Source organism: Cricetulus griseus, chromosome 2 (assembly GCF_003668045.3).
Source record: "Cricetulus griseus strain 17A/GY chromosome 2, alternate assembly CriGri-PICRH-1.0, whole genome shotgun sequence".
Lineage (NCBI taxonomy): Eukaryota > Metazoa > Chordata > Mammalia > Rodentia > Cricetidae > Cricetulus > Cricetulus griseus.
The window spans coordinates 234,372,001-234,387,285 of NC_048595.1; the positions used below are offsets into that span (position 1 = coordinate 234,372,001).

Sequence of the window (15,285 nt, forward strand, 5' to 3'; positions counted from 1 at the left end):
TAAGTAAATTAAAAATCCTTTAGGCTGCTCATAGGCTTTTAAACACAGCGACATAATTTTCAGTGTCATTTTAAATAATGCAATAAAAGAATGGTCTCCCTTCTCTCTTTTCCGTTACTGTTTTATTGGTTTTTCTTTTCCTCTTTGATTTCTTGACTACTTAGTTGCCAGTATAAGAAACATCAGTAGATCTTAGACAATATCATGAAAATGTGAGCTAATTCCATCCACTACCGGTGGGACACTTTTGTAATTACAGTGTAAAGTTACTGCACATTTCATATACAATCTATGTGAAAATCGAATTTTAGTAATTACTTCAAGAAACAGTGTTTTTAAAAGTATTTTGGTTTTTCTCTTGTAATTTCAACACAGTTATGATTTAAGATACAATTAACTATGTGACTGCCAAACAAACAATGCAAGGCGTGCTCCAGAAAGTGAGAAGTACAGTTTTTAACAAAATAATGGAATGGCCTTTATGCTCAAGACTAAGATTGATATGTTTCTTAATTAAAGCAAAGGGGCTCTGACCACCAGAGAAAGCTGGTGGTACCGGATCAGTTTCTCCTGAGGGTGGATCTTTTCTCCCACCTTCAGACTACTTGTGTGTGCTTCAGGAGGTGCAGCCCTCTTTGAAAGCATGGTGACTTAATGGTATGGTGTGGAAACCTTTTAGCTGCGGTCCTAGGAAGATGGGTGGCAGAATGCTGGCCGGCTTGTGCCTTCTCTTTCCCGAAGGTGAGTTGTTAGGAGTGTTGTGACAACCCTTTGCCTGCTTCGCCCTGCCAGGGGTGGCCACTAGATGTCAAGCTCATAATACAATTAGTGCATCTGTGCTGTTGACCTTGGCAACCGGACTCACCACTGTTCTGTTAAGTGTGAACTCTGAGTCCTTACTAACTAGAGATCCCATGAGTTTGTTCCGTGCATTACAAGCATATCAAATGCCATCCAGTTCAGCACAAGTGTTTATAGCTCTTGGAAGAAGAGAAACTAGCTTGCTTTTGTGTAGCCTTTACATCTTGAACGGTTTAATTAACCCTGCAGGTGCCAGGGCACTTTGTCCTCAAAGTGGCCTCAGATGGAGCTGTTTGATAATGGTCTTGTGTAATTTGTACACATTCGAAGTCGCTGGCATCATGGGGTGGGTGGTGACTTTTCCAGGATGACTTTCTGCTTGTATGCAAATTTCTCCCATAGAAATGAAACAGCACGGTGAAGTGATGGGAGATGATGGAAATGATTGAATTACTTGGCCCAGGTGCCTGAAGCCCAGTGCTTACAGGTGATCTCGGCCTCTTTCCCGGTTGTGTGACTAGGGCTATTTCAAGGGAGGGATGTTTTTTGCACCAGGCCCATTTTGCTTGCTCACTCCATCTCTCCCCACTAAGTGATGGGGGGATGGGAGGGTTTGTGCATGCTCTAATAGTGGATTGTGATGGGATGGACACTTTCTAGGAGGAATATCATAAAAGGATTTGTATTAAACCTTAGAGACCTCTAGGAGGTTCAGTCCCCTTTGTGCTCTTTGAAAGCATGGTGACTTCATGGTGTGGTGTGGAACCCTTTTAGCTGCGGTCCTAGGCAAGCTGGGTGGCAGAACAGTGGCTGGCTTGTGTCTTCTCTTCCCCGAAGGTGAGTTGTTAGGAGTGTTGTGAAAGCCTTTGCCTGCTTCGCCCTGCCAGGGGTGGCCACTAGATGCCACCTTAACCTGGAATGACTTATCAAAACCTTGTTTTCAGCGCCTACCTGCCACCACCAAATTAGGATCAGAATTGCTTGCTTCTGCTGACATGTCTCAGGTCTGGTTTTTTGTTGTTATTTTTAGGTTTGTTTTGTTTTGTTTTGGGTTTTGGGGGTTTTTTTGTTTTTGTTTTTTGTTTTTTTTTTGTTTTGTTTTGTTTTGTTTTTTTGGTGAAGCACAGATAGTGGTGTGAGCGTGAGAATAGCATGATGGCTTGATGAAAGGGGGATTGTGCAAGCCTTGAAGTGCAACAAACATCTTTCTATCAAAGTGACTGTGTGTGCGCTACTGCCTCAACTCCATGTCCCATAAAGGGACAGTGTTTCTGTCCCTAGAGCCTTCAGGCACAGATTAAAACTGAGCCAGTTTAAACAGAAGACGCCTGGGGCCTGTGCCACAGGTGGTCGTGACTTAACAAATTTGTGATGTGGGCCACTGAGTAAGAGGGAGCTTGTGGGTCAGTGCCTTGCTGAGTATAGCAAGACTGCCCTCCACCGTTCGGCTCGGTGAGCACAGGCTTTCCAGGTCTGGGGGAAAAGGGCAGAAATTTTTCTTTTGCGCCTGGAATTTCTTCTACATTGTTAAACACAGCGGGGGTCTCTATTTGTCTCCTCCTGTGACACAGCTTGGGCTCAGTATGGCGATAATTCATCTTTCTTTATGGGATTCAAAGCTATCATAAGGAGTTAAAAAGAATTAATTTGCAAGAAAATAAATGTCTCCTAAGAGTTTGGGAAAACTTGAGAAATGCTTGCTACATTTTTAAGAGATGGAAAGACAAAGAAAGAAGTAGGATTTCCTGTTCGGAAGACCCACCTGGTATTTTAAACTTAAAGAGGGGAAGTTTAACGTGCCTGTCTCTGTACTGAATGCTACTTTGCCTTCTCCCTTTGTTAATTGTACTGGATTAAAAATATGAAACAAGAGTGTAGCAAAAAAAAAAAAAAAAAAAAGGACACGATAAATCAGCACTTTTACTGCTGCTTTGTAAGGGGTGAGATTCTTGACACTTTTGAAAAAAGAAAACAAAAATAAGCCGTGCTAAGAACTGTGCATAAATATTTGTATAGCAAAAGCATGGCATCTCAAATATCTCTATACACTGCAACGCTTTTCAATTTTGGCCTGAAAAAGATCGTGTTCTAGAAGACAGAGAAAGCATAGTGTCATTTTCCAAAACTAAACAGGAGTGAAGGCTGTGATAGGTGAGAATGTACTAAGAATCAGCAGATTTTTATTAAACATGCTGTGTTATCATTGAGTAAAAAAAAATGCAAGTGTTTTTAAAATGAGTGTCATGAAGCTAGCTGCCTTGTGGTTTTCTCTGAGGGGCTGTGGGCCTTCCTCTTCTCTTCCAGCTACAAACATGGCTCTCACTCAAGATGGAGTTAGGAATCCTAAGTTCTGGGATGACTATAAATCAACCACAAATTTATTTTTTATCCTTCTCAGTGCAGGTGACTGGTTTCCAAGGCAGTGAGGGAGGACCCTGTGGTCCTTCCAGTAGTTATCTTCTCCTGGTAACCACTGTCACCAGCTGTCTGCCAAACAGGAGGAAGGCCTTCTTCCAGGAGGGGGACCCAACACCCAAATGATGGCTTTGGTCAACTGGTTAGCATTTTCTCCCCTTAAGTGTAGAAGTGTATGTAACCTTTATTATGTATATAAAATGCCTGCCTAAGCCCTGTCGAGTTTGTTTCCAATCCTAGTTGTTGAACAAACAGCAGGCAAAAATACAAATTACTTTTTGAAACAAATCAGAATGTTTAGAGTGCTGGTTTTTTAAATCCCCCCCCCCCAAAAAAAGAATGAGAATAAAAACTTGCATTGCTAATGAATTTCTCAAAGTTTTCTCATTGTTCTCATCTTGAAGCGTGTGCTTCCCTTAGCCCTGGTTACCTGTAAATAAAAATTTTAAGCAATATTAACTAGTAGGTTAATAACTTTTTAGCATGGTGGCCAGTTCAGAATGTAAGTTAAAGAGAAACATGGTTAAATAATATAATCTTGACTATACAAGATGGCAGGGGTAAAGGACACTAGCAGCAATGTGATAATATTATAAGCTGCAGTCAGGGCATCTACCTGGGTTTTCTTTTACGGAAAACAAACAATTATGTGCACTTCACATAGACACTGTGATGTACACAGAGTCAAAAGCAGGTTATAATTTATTTTCTCTCACTCTCTTTAAAACACATCAGAGCTCAGCACTTGTGCTGTTGTGAGTCGGTAGACTGTGGTTCTCCAGAGTCCTGTCCTTGCCATGTTCAGAATTTCCTGACCATCCGTTCAGTTAAGAGAGTCTTTTGTTGCTTAAAAAAATTGCAAATATATACTAGCAAATTCAGTTTCATAGAGGAAACATGAGTCTTTTATTCATATTTATGCCTATCTTAATAAGTTTCTGCTTATCTCCAACTTTTATAAAGGAGGTCTAGTTACATTTGAATTTGGAAAACAGCTATGCTTGAGCATGTAAGAATTAACATCAAAGCAACTGTTTTACTGATATTTTAAACAGACCCCGGCAGAAATGTTAAGTGGTAATTCTAATTTGTTTGCCCCAAATAAGAAGTACAAATTGTTTTTGAAGAATTTTGCCCTCACTAACTGTAGTTTTTAAGATCACTGTCTTGCCAAAAGTGAAATTCATGGTGAAGCTTGGCTCATAAGCAAATTGTTGCCAGGCTTGGTTTCCTTGGCCTCATTAACATAAGGAACTGTTAACGGGTCCAAAGGGTCAGAACGCCTTTTCCTTACAATTTCCTCCTTCAATTTGGAAGGAGTGTAGGAGGAAGATCATTTTACTTTGGACAAAATATCTTATGTTGAGATAGTTGTCACTTAAGGTTGTATTAAGCAAAATGACATTATTTGGCAGATCCATGCACTCTTTGGACAGCTAAAAACACTTGTAATTTAGCAGCCCTTGCTGTGGAGAAATTTTCAAAAAAATGAAATTACCTTCTCGTCTTCAGTGCATTTGGAAGTGAACCCTAAAAACATTAATGGAAAGAAAAAAAAAAAAACTAATGGGAATGTAAAAATGCAAATCTTTAAGGTAAATAGAGATTTGTTTGGGTCAAGACCCTTTTGAAAAGCCCAGGTCCTTTGTGTCACACTACACTTTGTTATAAGGAAAATCTGGGAAAGTTCATTTGTGAAGGTATAACTTACAGTTATGTGAATTAATTCCGGCCACACTGAATGCACCTTAAATGATCTCAGAGTCAAGCCACTCTTAAGCATTTTCTGAATGAATTGTCCCTAGATCATACCAAATATAAAGAAAAAGTATTCTTTTAATACAATATTGTCTGATTTTATAAGATTTAATGTATATATACCATCACTTTTTGTGTCTTATACATACTGTACATTTTTATCTTCTTAAAGGAGGTACATATAGACAGCATTTCAAGGCATTAGCAATTTTTAATATGTTGGTGTTTCCCTTTTTTTAGGAGGTACAAAAAATTATACTTTTGATGTCATAACTTTTATACTGAGAAAGCAACTTTTTAAAGTCAGCCTCTTTTGCTATTTCTGTGCATCTATTTTACTGCTTAATGTAAATGAGCTTTTAAATGTTGGCATATATATATATGTCTATATGATATGCATATGTTTTTGAAGGACATTATACAATTAAAGAGAAATCATAAATTTATTTTTTGGCATTTCCTTAAAACTTCTAAAGTTGTTACTGGAATTTTGAAGAGCTCATAGTTTTTTTTATTTTGTTTTGTTTATTCAATGATTAAAAAATTCTAGCCTCTCCCAACCCTGTTCCATAACCTTAACCAGGTTTTACAATTAGTGTTGCATACATTGAGCAAGGTTGAGCATGGAGTATTTGTTTTGTTAATGTGCCTATCTGCTATATAAATCGGCTGTGTCTTTGCTCCCAGCTACCGTTAACCTCATTACAGATACCTCTATTGCGTTCCTTCCCCCATGCAGTAATGAGACTGCTTGGTGCAGCCTGATCTTCGCACTGAGTTTAGTTTAAAAGTCTATGGGGTTTATGGGCTGCAGCTCTAACTTCTTTCCCCTTCAAATGGCTTAGCCAGTTAAGAAAATGCTAATTGAATGCTGCTAATAATTTTTAAAGGCATGTATAAATTACCTGGAGATAATAGCCTCATGGAAACCAACAGACCAGCCACAAAAATATTTTTGCTTCATTTTCCAGGAGAGGATCAGTGGGGTTTCCTGGATAAAATTTTAAAAAACAAAAACAAACAAACAGATGTTTCTGCTCAACATGGTGCTGAATCAACCCCCCACCCCCCCAAAAAAAAGAAACCTTAAAACAAAAATATTAGCAAGTCCATGTGCTGGTGTCAGAACTCCAGTGCCTTTTCAGATGGGACTGGAAGATGTTTTGTTCTCCATCTCAACTTTACACATTTAACAAAGAGCTGACTTGCCTGTGACATTTGCTCTATTCAATAGAACTGTTGCTGTCACTCCATCTGCAAGCTGGAAAACAAAAAACAAAAAAACAAAATCCCTCCTAGTCAGTGGCACCCAAACTGGAACACAAAACCTGGCAGCAGTGGGCATCCCTCCCTACCAGAGTGACCCAAAAAGCCAGAGCCAGAAGTGCCACTGCGTGTCGATTTCAGTTTCCCATACAGCTATTTATTTGATCAGGTGTGAATTAGAGTTGTTCATTAAACAGGGTTGTTATTCGGTACAAGAGGGCTAGGGAGACAGAGGAAGTAGCTGCCTACAACAGTAATTAAACATGTGTAACCAATTAGAGGCTTTTCCATGATGGTGCAAGCATATAATTTGCTAAGTCTTTCGATGAGAATAGATGAAAATAGGTACAAAAAGTGTGTCTGACTACAACATTCTCATGTTAAACATGTCAACATAAATGAACTTTAAATATATAATTCCTGGTTTGTTAACAAACCACTGAACTCCATTGGCTAATCACAATAACATGTAATTTCAAGTTCATCTCGCCAAAGAATATTGCATCTCACAGAGCCGATTAATTGTACTAAACGTGATTCATTTTAGACCTGGGGTATATTGATAGTCAGCTGGCAAATCCTAAAATGTAGAGGCCTTCCGAAAGGAAGAGGTAGGGGGAGGGAAGGGCAGCACCATTAGGATCCAAAGAAGAGCTTGTAGTTTCTTTGTTACATTCACAAACCATAGTATTTAGCCTAAATTTCCTATGTGAAATAAATGCCTATCGATTCAAAAGGTTCTGTAGGATCATGTTAGATTGGCACCGCCTCTGCTGGGCTTAGAGATGATGAATCCATGAGGCCAAAGCACACCACACTGGCTTCCTGTCAGGTGCTGGTGTGTGGGAAAGGTTACGGATTAGCTCGGCAATGTTAAGTGAACTGGCAGAGGCGTCTCTAATTTTGTTGGAAATGAGGAAGCCCGATGGTAAAGGAGAATCCTAATGAGCCCGTCGAAGGCTGGCTTTGTACCCAATAGACAGGGTGGCTGCGGATTGTATGAAGATATTGGAAATCGATGGCTTGTATGGAATTCATTAAGAAGCAGTATCCACAATTGATAGAGCCTCATAATTTGATGGATTGTGCTAAGAAAATGATTAGCTAGCTAGAAAGAGTCATAGAACACACACGCTGGGACGTCAGAAATGTTGAAGTGGGGTAATTTGTACAAAATAAAAAATATTGATTTTACTGATGTGCAAAATTTTGAAATGGAGGGTGGCTGTCTGCGGAGCCTAGCTGATGTAATCTCTTGGTTTCCTAGGCGTCCCTGGGGACGGTGCTGAGGACGCAGAGAGCGGCAGTGAGAGCAGGAGCGGCAGTGAGGAAACCAGCGTGTGTGAGAAGTGTTGTGCCGAGTTCTTCAAGTGGGCAGACTTCCTGCAGCACAAAAAGACTTGCACCAAGAACCCACTGGTGCTGATCGTGCATGACGATGAGCCAGCACCGCCCTCCGAGGACTTTCCAGAACCTTCTCCCGCCAGCTTGCCCAGCGACCGCACTGAGAGTGAGGTGGCTGAGGAGGTGGCACCCACGGAGAGCAGCGAGGTGAAGGCTGCTGTAAAGGAGGCGGAGCCCATGGATGTGGAGGCATCTGCAGACAAGGGCCCTCCGGGCCCAGGTGTGCCCCCACCGCCACCTGCACTGCCGCCACAACCGGAGCCTGCGGCCTTCAGCATGCCTAGTACCAATGTGACGCTGGAGACGCTGCTCAGCACCAAGGTGGCCGTGGCACAGTTCTCCCAGGGTGCACGTGCGGGCGGCACTGCAGGCGCTGGTGGCACCGTGGGCGCTGTGGCCATCCCCATGATCCTAGAGCAGCTGGTGGCTCTGCAGCAGCAGCAGATCCACCAACTCCAGCTCATCGAGCAGATCCGCAGCCAGGTGGCCCTGATGAGCCGCCAGCCCGGGCCTCCACTGAAGCCTTCAGCCAGTGCCCCTGGAACAGCCTCAGTACAGCTTCAGGGCCTGGCTCCGCATACGGCCCTCCAGCTCTCCACTGGACCTGCCGCTGCCTCTGCTGGCTCAGGCTCCACCCTGCCAGCGGCCTTCGAAGGCCCCCAGCACCTGTCACAGCCTGCATCTGGCACAAGCACTCCCTGTAGCACCAGTGCTGGCCCCACTGAATCTGGGGCACACCCTGCCTGCAGCACTGGCCCGGCTCCAGGAGCTGTGGCTGCAGCATCCAGTGCCGTGGTCAACACGGTGCAGCCCCAAAATGCATCTACACCCCCTGCCCTGGGTCCTGGGCCGCTCCTCAGCTCAGCCTCCAATCTGCCAAACCCTCTGCTACCTCAGACTTCATCCAGCAGTGTCATCTTCCCCAACCCGCTGGTTAGCATTGCTGCCACAGCCAATGCCCTGGACCCCCTGTCTGCTCTTATGAAGCACCGCAAGGGCAAGCCCCCTAATGTGTCAGTGTTCGAGCCCAAGGCCAGCGCCGAGGACCCTTTCTTTAAGCACAAGTGCAGGTTCTGTGCCAAGGTCTTCGGCAGCGACAGTGCACTGCAGATCCACTTACGCTCCCACACAGGGGAGCGGCCCTTCAAATGCAACATCTGCGGGAACCGCTTCTCCACCAAGGGTAACCTGAAGGTCCACTTCCAGAGGCACAAGGAGAAGTACCCCCACATCCAGATGAACCCCTACCCTGTCCCAGAATACCTCGACAACGTGCCCACCTGCTCCGGTATTCCCTATGGCATGTCCCTGCCCCCAGAGAAGCCAGTGACCACCTGGCTGGACAGCAAGCCAGTGCTGCCCACGGTGCCCACATCGGTAGGGCTGCAGCTACCCCCCACTGTCCCTAGCACCCACAATTACACTGACTCCCCTAGCATCACACCCATCAGCCGATCCCCACAGAGGCCCTCTCCAGCATCCAGCGAATGTACCTCTCTGTCCCCTGGCCTCAACAATACTGAGTCTGGAATCACAGTGAGGCCTGAGTCGCCCCAGCCACTCCTTGGCGGGCCTCCCCTTACTAAAACCGAGCCAGTCAGCCTGCCTTGCACGAGTACAAGGACGGGGGATGCTCCTGTGGTGGGGGGGCAGGTCAGTGGGTTGCCCACTCCGGCTGCCACCACTGTCACAGACAGCGCCTGCACAAGTCTCGGTAGCCCTGGTCTTCCAGCTGTTTCTGACCAGTTCAAGGCCCAGTTTCCTTTCGGTGGGCTGCTTGACTCTATGCAAACGTCGGAGACCTCAAAACTGCAGCAGCTGGTGGAAAACATCGATAAGAAGATAACGGACCCCAACCAGTGTGTCATCTGCCACCGTGTGCTGAGCTGCCAGAGTGCCCTGAAGATGCACTATAGGACACACACAGGGGAGAGGCCCTTCAAGTGCAAGATCTGTGGCCGTGCCTTCACCACCAAAGGCAACCTGAAGACACACTTTGGAGTGCACCGTGCGAAACCCCCTCTCCGGGTGCAGCACTCTTGCCCTATCTGCCAGAAGAAGTTCACAAATGCGGTGGTGCTGCAGCAACATATCCGCATGCACATGGGGGGACAGATTCCAAACACGCCACTGCCCGAGGGCCTCCAGGAGGCCATGGACGCTGAACTGCCCTTTGACGAGAAGAACGCCGAGACCCTCAGCAGCTTTGACGACGACATTGATGAAAACTCCATGGAGGAGGACTCGGAGCTGAAGGACACGGCCAGCGACTCCTCTAAACCACTTCTCTCCTATTCGGGGTCCTGTCCACCCTCACCCCCGTCAGTCATCTCCAGCATTGCTGCCCTCGAGAATCAGATGAAAATGATTGACTCAGTCATGAACTGCCAGCAGCTGGCCAGCTTGAAATCAGTGGAAAATGGGTCTGGGGAAAGTGACCGCTTGAGCAATGATTCCTCGTCGGCAGTGGGTGACCTAGAGAGCCGTAGTGCAGGCAGCCCTGCTCTATCCGAGTCCTCATCTTCCCAGGCTCTGTCACCTGCTCACAGTAACGGTGAGAACTTCCATTCCAAGTCACCAGGTCTTGGCCATCAGGAGGATCCACAGGAGATCCCACTGAAGACTGAAAGGCTGGACAGCCCACCCCCCGGCCCAGGAAATGGAGGTGCCCTGGACCTGACAGCGGGCCACCCTGGGAGGCCACTCATCAAGGAGGAGGCCCCTTTCAGCCTGCTGTTCCTGAGCAGAGAGCGTGGTAAGTGTTCGAGCACTGTGTGTGGTGTCTGTGGCAAGCCCTTTGCTTGTAAAAGCGCGTTGGAAATCCACCACCGCAGTCATACCAAGGAGCGGCCATTTGTCTGCACTGTCTGCAGGCGAGGCTGCTCCACTATGGGTAACTTAAAGCAGCACTTACTGACACACAAGTTGAAAGAGCTGCCTTCTCAGGTGTTTGACTCCGACTTTACTCTAGGTCCCAGCCACAGCACGCCTAGCCTGGCCTCCGGCCCTGCACCCACCATGATCAAAATGGAAGTCAACGGTCACAGCAAGGCCATCGCACTGGGTGAGGGTCCAACCCTATCAGCTGGAGTCCAGGTCCCTACCGGGCCCCAGACAGTGATGAGCCCTGGCCTGGCACCCATGCTGGCACCCCCACCACGCCGGACACCCAAGCAGCACAACTGTCAATCATGTGGGAAGACCTTCTCCTCAGCCAGTGCCCTGCAGATCCATGAGCGCACCCACACAGGCGAGAAACCCTTCGGCTGCACTATCTGTGGCAGGGCCTTCACCACCAAGGGCAATCTCAAGGTAAGAGGGCCACAGGCCTGAGGCTGTGGCCAAGCCACGTGACCCCCACACCCCGTCTAGGCAGAGATTCTGCCTTCACGCTTTGTATATGAATGTATACACATGTGTGGAATGGGTTGTTTGTACATATACAATATGAGTGTATATAGTGTGTGCAGATGTGTATATACATGTTTATATGAGTAGTACACACATGCGTGCACACATCCTCAAAGGAGATGCATGTCCCATTAAATAGCAGTAAGTGCAGCAGGAATCCATGTTCCACCCAGGGGGCTCATGTCTGATGCTCCTCTGACGGTGTCGGCCTGCTCCAGGTCATGGCAGACACTTGATGAGCAGGCCCAGGACACAAACCTCTCGAATCTTGGGCCTTAAACATTAGCAAATAGCAAAGATGAGACTTGCTCTGTGAGTTCTAGAATGTTCTATTGTCTGTGTGAGCACAGACAGGGATCCGGGGTGGCAAGTTTCCCAGCATGTGAAACCTGTGTTCTCCTTAAGGTCAAGCGCCATTGTGTGCTCTCACCAACTGCTGGCAGATGCCACAGACGGCTCTAGGTTCCCAGCTATGATACTGGCCTCAGCCAAGCACACACCAGCTCATGAATGAGGCTAAAATGGTTACTGTCTAAAGTAGAGGTCTCAGAAGCCTCTCTAGAGAAAGCCAGTGGCCAATACCTTTGGCTTCTGTGCTGGATCAGTGCTGACTAAACAGGAGCCTCTTGAGGATCCCACAGCTCTGGGTGGTCCAGGAGGCCTTAACACTCACCTTTCCTGTTCCAGAGAAAGCAAGAGAAGGACAGTCAAAGAGTTCAAGACCTTTTACAGTCTTGAAAGTGGGCAGGAGTGATGGTGGTGATGATGGTGGTGACTGAGTCTAGTCTACTTGACAAGTTCCAGGTCAATAGCAGATCCTACCTATCTCAAAAAAAAAAAAAAAAGTGGACCATGTTTGAAAAATAACACACACACACACACACACACACTAATGTGGGGACTGGATGATGCAGTGGAAAAGGTTCTTTATCCTTAAAGCTCTGGAACATTCTGTAGCAGTCTTATGTATGTGTGTGTGTAGGGGAGGGGAGGTAAGGTTGGTGTCTGTCAAGTTTGTCCATTTACATACTGGTTTTGCTTTTTATATTCACAGAATGAAATGCGGTGTATATACTACAGGGTGCTCAAAAAATCCCATCTAACTGCATTCTGTTGACCCTGGGCTAATGCTTAGAATGCATTGAAACCAGGATGTTGCTGCCAGACAGTTGTAGACTTTCTTGCTTGTGGCTTATCTCTCTGTGTCTCCTACAGGTACACATGGGCACCCACATGTGGAACAATGCACCTGCAAGGCGTGGTCGCCGCCTGTCAGTGGAAAACCCTATGGCCCTGCTTGGTGGTGATGCTCTGAAGTTCTCGGAGATGTTCCAGAAGGACCTGGCAGCTCGGGCAATGAACGTCGACCCCAGCTTTTGGAACCAGTATGCTGCTGCCATCACCAACGGGCTCGCCATGAAAAACAATGAGATTTCCGTCATCCAAAACGGAGGCATCCCTCAGCTCCCAGTAAGTCTAGGCGGAGGTGCCATCCCGCCTCTGGGTGCCATGGCTGGTGGGGTGGACAAGACACGCACTGGCAGTAGTCCACCCATTGTCAGCTTGGACAAAGCAAGTTCAGAGACAGGCGCCAGCCGGCCATTCACAAGGTTCATTGAGGATAACAAGGAGATTGGAATAAACTAGCCAGATATACTAAAGACTACATCCTCCAGCTCTGTTCCAAGCCCACTAATCACAGTCTGAGCATCAGGCTTTGGACCCCACATGCCTAGTCTCTCATTAATATTTTATTCCTGACAGAAAGCACCAGCACCACGTGGCTGCTGTGAGGTAGCCTGCTGAGTGCTGCGTGGTACTTCTTCAATAGTGGGTTTGACTGTTCTTAAGGACTCTGCAAGCCTTTGAGTCGATTTCAGACCAAAGCTTAAGTGCTTGGAAAACTGCCTTGGGAACAGAAAGAACTCTGACCATATCTACTTCATTTCTCCTAAAACCTAGTGACCCCCTCCCCTGGGGGACCAGGGTCCCCTGTGGTCACCCAGCAAGCCACATTCAATGGTTTTGTCCAAATTCTGTAGACACTTGAACTCTGTTTTAGGGATTCTTCATCGTGAAGAAGCAGTTCAGTGCTCCAAACCCTGTGTATTACGACGGTCTCTTCGTCTATAGTATTTATGTTAAGATTATGCGGGTAATAGACAGTAAAATAACCCAACCTTAAATGAAGACCTTGTATCACAGAATACATCTGGCTATGTGATTTTTTTTAATTTAAAGCAAGACTTGCTTTACTATAAATAAGTGGATTAATTAAATGCAGGCAAAATTGTGACGTTTTTTTGGGAAAGATAGCATGCTATTTGTGTGCAAGTACCTGTCAGTAACACCCCGCCCCCTTTTTTAATTTAAATGTTTGTAGCTGCTATGTGAACAGTTGTTCTCTAGTGTGGTCTGTAGCCCAGTGGTTGACTGGGAACAAGTTACAGACAAGCATCACCATAAAATGATTCACAACATTATAATATTTCACATTATCAAAGCTGTATAATAAAGAGGTAATGTTTGTATAACGTGGTTGCAAATCTTAATTTATACAATTGCACTTTTAGTATTTTGTATTAGGGAGGTTTGTCTATAATTTGAGAATTTTAAAAAAAGATGTAAAGTATTTTATAAATAGTACTTCGGTTTAAAGAAAATGGAGGAAAAAAAAACCCATGTCACAGTTTATTGTTTTTGTCTTAAAGTTGAACATGAGAAATCTATGCTGTTTAAGCAGAAAAGCCACCCAGATTTGTCAGCACCTCGGTAAAACAAGGCCTGCTATTTCTTAAATTAATTTAACTTTTCTACAAAATCCGTGAAAAACTGTGAGCACCCTAACAAAACTTTGACAAATTAAATATATTAATCCTGTGACATACAAAAAGAAAAAAAACAAAACAAAAAAATGAGTGGATATTGTATAGGTGTGATTTACTGTAGGCTCCCCTCTTTCACACACACGAGATGTGATTGCCTCAGAGCACTGGTCATGGTGGAAATGAGACGGGAATAGTGACTGTCTGGCAGTACAAGCAGTCATAACTGACAGTTTCTGAGTTCATGATTCATTGTCTTTTCAAGTGCAAACACAGTGCAGTGTCCTGACTATCCAAAAGTCTGATCATTTGCTGATGGCTTGTCTAAACTGCACCCAGTGAGCAAAGAAGCCAGATGCTGGGAGGCAGGGCTGAATCAAAACTTGAACGTCAGTGTTGTGTGTACTACCTCATTTTTGTGCATTGCAAGCATGCTGGGATGTGACACGATGAACTTCCAACAAAATTGCTCAAGACATATTGTAGGTAGCTGGGTACCTCGGCAGGGAGTTGTCTGTGCCTGAAAGCTAAACCAGACAGTGGGAAACAGACCGATAGAGCAGTCACCTCATATAACTGAACCAACAGGAGAAGGCGCTGTAGGGGAATGACTACCGCTAGCCCATGGCTGAGCAGAGAGCTTCTGGGGCTCGTTAGCTGTTCCAATCTTTGGAAATGAATGTGCAGCTCTGCCTCTATGTTCCACATAGTCAGGTGGAGCATATCCAGCCCATGCCATCTCTTGCTGGGGATGGGACCTGGTGTTTCGGCTTTGGGAAGAGGAAGACAAGTGGCTGAAGTCGCAGTACTCTGGCAGTTGAATGTCTTGTTATTATCTGTGTCCTGGTGTGTTTGTCCCCTCTCTTGGTTGGTATTTGGTACCATGTTAGTGTTCTTCTCTCAAAACAATGTGTATATAACTTAAGAAAAGAGAAATGTAAAGCGTTATAAATGAGATGGCTGATGAAGGTGCAGTGACCACTCCCATTCTGTGTTCAGGGCTGGCTGTCCCTCTGCGTGGTGAAGAGAGACACTATTTTTATAACACAAAACCACGAGGGGAGAGGGCCTCCCAGAACCAGCCAGGCTGTTTCGTAGATCCAATATATTTTATGATTAAATCTTGTGGCTTGACACATCTACTGACTGAAATGGATGTCTTAGTCTAGGTTACTATTTTTGTCACATGGAACTGAATAAAATGCAGGATGTCATATTATTTCTGAATTGCGTTCCCTGATTTTTCTGGGTGGAATTTGCAGTGCTGGTCATTTGTGGTGAATGGATGTCTGTGGTGTTTTCCATGGGGAAGTCAACAAGAGTTGACAGCTTAAATTCCACAACGTCTGGGAGTACTTAGATTGATCTTGAATTTTTTTTTTTTTCAGTGCTGGGCATAGCACCC

General features: G+C 45.4%; 1 protein-coding gene across 1 annotated transcript; it reads left to right on the forward strand.

The window, feature by feature from the left end:
* Positions 1-695: 695 nt before the first annotated feature.
* Sall3 (spalt like transcription factor 3) lies at positions 696-15,080 on the forward strand. Its single transcript, XM_035438747.1, has 5 exons — positions 696-741; positions 1,576-1,638; positions 7,508-10,399; positions 10,616-10,956; positions 12,271-15,080. The coding sequence occupies exons 1-5, from the start codon at positions 696-698 to the stop codon at positions 12,700-12,702; spliced, it is 3,774 nt and encodes a 1,257-aa protein (XP_035294638.1). The 3' UTR covers positions 12,703-15,080.
* The last annotated feature ends 205 nt before the right edge of the window (positions 15,081-15,285 follow it).